This window comes from Pelodiscus sinensis, chromosome 9 (genome assembly GCF_049634645.1).
Source record: "Pelodiscus sinensis isolate JC-2024 chromosome 9, ASM4963464v1, whole genome shotgun sequence".
In the NCBI taxonomy this organism is placed as follows: Eukaryota; Metazoa; Chordata; order Testudines; family Trionychidae; genus Pelodiscus; species Pelodiscus sinensis.
The window spans coordinates 24,862,154-24,868,153 of NC_134719.1; the positions used below are offsets into that span (position 1 = coordinate 24,862,154).

At 46.3% G+C, this 6,000-nt stretch overlaps 1 protein-coding gene across 1 annotated transcript in view; it reads right to left on the bottom strand.

The window, feature by feature from the left end:
• Window positions 1–5,709, bottom strand: part of PIGK (phosphatidylinositol glycan anchor biosynthesis class K) — a 162,596-nt gene extending 156,887 nt beyond the window's left edge. The window contains exons 1-2 of the mRNA XM_075936291.1: window positions 5,552–5,709; window positions 2,643–2,696 (exon numbers count right to left, since the gene is read on the bottom strand). Of these exons, the coding sequence (XP_075792406.1) occupies window positions 2,643–2,696; window positions 5,552–5,644 (147 nt within the window). The 5' untranslated portion in view covers window positions 5,645–5,709. The remainder of the gene's footprint in view (window positions 1–2,642; window positions 2,697–5,551) is intronic.
• Window positions 5,710–6,000: the final 291 nt, after the last annotated feature.

Here is a 6,000-nt window from a genome sequence, read left to right on the forward strand (position 1 = left end):
TTAAATATCCCTTGGGAAGACGGCACATAAACACTAGTGTCCCAGAAGAGTCGAACATGACTAGCATTGAAGCTATCATCATCTACCAACAACTTCACTGGATTGGTCATGTGGTCCAAATGCCTGATCAGTGCCTCCCAAAACAGATTCTGTTTTCCAAGCTGAAAGAAGGACAGAGGAGCGTTGGGGATGTGAGGAAGCAATTTAAGGACATATTGAAGGCAAACATGAAAAAGCATGGCATCGGTGTTGACACTTAGGAGAACCTTGCCCAGGACCGTCCCCAGTGGAGAGCAGTAATCCGTGAGGGGATTTACTTTGAGAGGCCCTACCACTGCGCAGATGAGGAGAGGCGGAGAAGGAGAAAAGAGCGGCTAAAACTGCCCCGCATCCCTCCAATAGCCACCAGCACCTGCCACTTCTGCGATAAGACCTGCAGCTCCAGAATCGGGCTGGTCAGCCATCTACAGATCCATAAATAGGAGGGTGACAGGAAGACGTCCTACTCGTTATCGAGTGACCGCTGAGAGGGAGAATGGCCCAGATACTATGAAAGATGGAAAGAACCTTTCCGATGCATGGAATAATACTAAAACCTGTAAGGCTACATCTACACTGCAGCATTATTTTGAGATACTAGAGGTATCCCGAAATGGCTATTCCGCATCTTTTGAGCGCGCCCGTTATTTCAAAATATAACCACTTGCTATTCCGACATCCCTGTAAACCTCATTCTACAAGGAGTAAGGGATACTTTGAAATAAATCACTATTCCAAAGCAAGTGCTGTGCAGAAAGCACTAAATTTCAAAATAAGCTATTTTGAAATTGACTTGAAATAAGCTATGCAATTTGCATAGCTCAAATTGCGTAGCTTATTTCGAGCTACAGGTCTAATGTAAACGTACCCTACATGAGCTTACTAAGGCCTTGTTTTACACTACAGGGGGTCCTCGCTATAAGTCCAAGATATGTTCCAAAAAACTTGGACTTATAACAAAAAACTTAAAGCGAGGAATTTTTTTCCCACGGCTCACTTCCATTTAAGCAAATTGGGGGGAGTGTTTCACCCAACTTATAGCGGGGAATGAGAGGACTTATAATGTATCAGTTCCTACAAACGTCAACGACTTTAGTGTGGAACGGATGTATACTGGGACGACTTATAGTGGGGACCCCTGTACTGAAGTAAGTCGACCTAAGTTATGCTACTCCAGCTACTTGAGTAACACAGTTGGAATTAACGTATCTTAGGTCAATTTACTGAAGTGTCTACATTGTGCTGCATTAATGGAAAATGTTGTCCTGTCAATTTATCTTACTCCTCTCAATCGGATGGAGTACCAGAGTCAACCAGAGCACACACTGAGGTCAATATCATAATACAGTTACTATCCTGGCTGGATTTGTGTGCATGGCTTTTCAACCAACAGCCCCAAAAGCGGTGGCTCCTCCCAGCAGAGGATCCAGGACATAATTGTGAGAGGAAGAGGAGAAGAGTGTTCTTCTGTCTGGGAGAAGATTAAAAGTTTTGGGTGTCAGTACCACCACCAGCAGGAGGCCATCAGTATCAGTAATAAAATATGTGTGTTCTGTTATATACCTAGCTCTGTTTTAAACCTAGTGCCACCATTTCAGGACTTTGCCTGCTTGTGACAATCTGCAAAAGATGACCGAGTCATGCAACATTTTATGAAGTGTGCTTAAAGTTAAACTCAATTAATCGCTTTGTTGATTTACGACCCCAGACCTTTTCTCAACTGTGAATTGAGTGAGGCTCTAGCTTCCAACCTGGCTCAAGATGTCTCCAGAACAATCAGTGAGAGCCATGAGAGTAACTACTGTTTAACACACTAGTAAATGTCCTTGGAAGGCTGACCAACACAAGAAACATTTAGGTTAAAGTTACTAGAACAGCTCAAGAAATCATGATCAGATAGAGAAGAAACTACCCAGCCTCAATTGATTCAAGATACAGCAATAAGTACAGATTGACAAAGAACCAAAGGCAGGAGGCAAGACATTTAGCTTAAAAAAATCTTTAACGTATATGACATAGGAGTTGATCAATTAAAATCATCTCTTCAAAAGATGCCCTTTAAGTTGCTTTACTATTTAGACAAAACAGAGAGAGCAGATTGTTAAATAGGTTTCTGAATATCAAGCTATTGACTTTTGTAGCTACCAGTGATAAGTACAGTACAAAAACACACCTCTCTCAATGTTTATAGCATTTTTCTTTTTTGAAACTCTAAGTTCTTTGATTCATTTATTTTATACCTCACAAGTGGTGTTATCACTTCTATTTTATAAATGAAAAAAAATGAAGCAAAGTTATCTTGAGACCAGAGCCTAAATTTTGCAGGAATTTGAGAAAACAAAGAATACAGTCTGGTCACAAATACAGTAACTCACTCAGGGTTGCACAGGAAATTAGAGACAAAGATCGGGATAGAAAGCAGATTTTTTTTTTAAACTTTCAGCACCAAATACTTCTCATATTATTACCAGCATTATCTCAAAGTCATGCTACTTAGTCCCAGGTCTTGATCTTGCTGCATATGGGCAGACTGCCATGCCACTAACATAAACCAACTGCAGGATCAGTGTTTTACTTAAGAAGGCTGACAACAAATTGCTTACCAAAACTGCCCAGTTATTTGTATGTCCACTTCTAAAAAACTGTCCTGCTTGGTCCTGCAAGAAACACAAAATATTGGATCACTTGTGTAGAAATGAACTTAGGAAAAACCTACAATGGGAGGTAAGGTGAAGGGGAAGAAAGGAACGGGAAGGTAAGGATTGGTTCTTCAAAATATAAAATGTTAATGGCAAATGGAATTTAAACCTTAAACAAACTAAACGGAAAACATAACTTCCGGTTCTGGTTTATAGTGGGGATGTAAAATCCTGGTTGACCTAATGCAGGGGTGGCCAACCCGTTCCGGACAAAGAGCCAAGATATCAGTGGATCCAATGCGAAGAGCTGAGGAAAAGTCGTAGAGCTAAAGAAAAAAAAGGACTGCCCCTTTAAGAAAACACGTTTAGCAGCTTTTTGACCACAACAAGCTCTCACTAGCCGGTATCATCTTTAAAACGCCATCTTTAATGGCCACACCGGACGGCTCCCCTGCGCCGGTGAGCACAGGGAGCCGGAAGGAGAGGGCCGTTTTCAGGTGCGTGGGGGTAGCTTTATGAGCTGAAAGGGGGGGCTTCGCAAGCCGCACCCAGGAGAGCTGGGGGGGAGAGAGCTGCATGTGGCTCGCGAGCTGGCCACGGCTGACCTAATGTTTAACTCGTTAACTGAATAAGCAGGTTCCGAGCTGGGAATCACTCCAACTCAGCTGCAACAGTCTCACACTGGGGCTGGCTCCCAAACTTGCACTAAAGCTGGAACTGCTACCAGCTCCCACCCTGTGTTTGAACTGGGACTGCCACCAGCTCCCACACTCCATACTGGAGCTGGTTCTGCCAGCTCCCAGTCACCCACCATGGACGCTCCAGACAAGAACAGACCCTTTTTGCATCTCACATCCTGTGAGGCTGAAGCAGCTCCCTGCCCATGGCAGGAAGGGAGCTGCTCCAGCCCCCACTGATTACAGGTTAACCAGAACCACTAAGCATTACCCATTTAGGGTGATGCTTATCAGTTAATTGGTTAACCTTTCACATCCCTAGTTTATAGTAGGAATGTTAAATTTCAATTATTTCCATCGACTATTCAATTAGTTGTTAAGGACTAGCATGGCGTTCCACCTTTGAAAGGCCACATGGGGGCTCCTGTGCATTTCAAAGATTGAAACGCCACGTGGAGCTCGGGGTTGGCAAGGAGTCCCCCTCTGGCTCCGGGCTCCACGTGGCACTTCTATTTTGAAATGTACAAGAACTCCAGAAGGGGCTCTTGTACATTTCAAAGCGGAAAGACTCCACACAGTATTTCAATCTTTGAAATGTACAAGAGCCCCAGACTGGGGCCAGCTATGTCTAGACTGGCATGATTTTCCGCAAATGCTTTTAACGCTTTTTAAAGTGCTTTTGTGCAAAAGCATCCGTGGCCAGTCTAGACGTGATTTTGCGCAAGAAAGCCCCGATCGCCATTTTAGCCATCAGGGCCTTTTTGCGTAAAACAGTTCTTCCCTGTCTATTCTTGCCACTCTATGCTAATGCCTCTGATACAGAGACAGCAGCCCAGGGTGCCAGACAGGAGCTGGTCCGTAATTAGTGTATTTTAAATGTTTGATTTTATTTCCATTAGCAATTGTCTCAGTATTAATTTTTTGCAAGCACAGAATTTTATTTTTTTTTGCTTTATCAAAATGTTAAATATAGGATTCCTATTAAACTATAACATATCTGGATTTAAAGTGAGCAGTATGTAATAAGTATAATTACTAAATCATGAAAACAGTAGAACTATAATACTTCCTGATCAAGGGACAATATTTAATTAACCCCTTCAGTTTTTAAAAACACGATGCTCTGAAAAATGTATCTGAATCAAATACACAAATTGATGATAATGTATTTGCATTGATCACAAAAGTGAACAACAGTATTAGTCTTGTATGTTTAACTAAACAAGAACAGTTAACTGCAAACTGAGAAGCCAAACAGCTCTCTAAAGGATTTAAAAAAAACAACCCTCACTCCCTATATTATAGTCCCTATTCAAAGAGAACTGGTAAATGGGAATACATCTGAAAATTAATTTTGATGCAACTAAAATAGTTGTTTATACATTTTATAGTTTAAATTAGGAATGCAAAAGGTTAACTGGTTAACCAGCTTGCCTCATCCATAACAGGTGAGGCTTACTGGTTCTAGTTAACAAATAGGGTGTCCACACTATGTGGCCTGCCAGTACAGCCCGTCTGCTTCAGATCCAGCCACTCTCCCAACACCCTACAGGTTGCAGATCACACACTGGCTCCCTAGGAGTGTGGCCTCTGCCAGTCCGGTTTCCAGAGATGCTTCGCTACAAGCTCTGTAGAATCAAGTTTATTTCAGTTTTGTATTAAAGAGCCCGGGGCGCACGCAGCCATGATCTTTAGCGGTTAAACGGTTACATTTTAAACCGCATTTTTACATCCCTAATGTAAACAAGACATGGTGCGTACTTGAGAATTCCCATCGTTTATAAGCGCATGGCGCACATTTTACACACATATGGTTATTGATACTAAGAGAGTTGGTGAAACGGGAGGATTCCCAGGCTCGGGTACAAAAGACGAAAGCAAATAAATGCAAAACAAGAGCGCCAGGGATCCACCTTCTGTGCTTGGGCTAGGAGGGGAGGGCAGCTCAAGCTACCTTCGACGTGAAATGGGAGTTTTGGGTCACGAAGCCGAGCTGATGGGGCTTTGGCAGCACTTCACACATGGGGAGGGGGAGGGGGACGGTGACGAGTCTCTCGCCCAACGCCGAGGAGGGGCTGCGGAGGCTTAACCCTCCCCTGCCCAGCAGCCGCCTGCGGTGCCCGCGTGTGGAGTCAGCCCCCGGGCCCGGAGCGCGAGTCCCCCCTACGGGGCGGGGGGCGGCCCCAGCTCCCCTACCTGGATCCCGTCCGTAGCTACCGACCCGCAGCACGCCCACAGCAGGGCGGCCGCCGCCGGGAGCCAGCGGGGAGCAGGGAGGGCAGCGGCCATGGGGCACCGGCTTCCCCCACAGGAAGAGGAGGCGCCGGCGCGCGCGCAGCCCCGCCGTAAAACAGCGCCGGCGCCCCGCCTCCCTGCTCCCGGCGGCTGCTCAGCCGAGCCCCGCCGGGCCCTTGCGCGCCGCCCCTCAGGGGAGCGGCCTCCGGCCTCTGCCCTGACTGCTGGGCGGTTGTTGCTGGAGCCTCACGCGGCCTCTGCCCACAGGCGCCTTCCGAGCACCTGCCCCACAGCGCCCGCTGGCTGGGCACCGCGGCCAACGGGCGCTGCAGGCGGGGAGCCCCCTGGCCACCCACCCGCCCGCCTAGGAGCCGGCGGGACGCGCCGCTGCTGCCGCACAACGAGGGCCT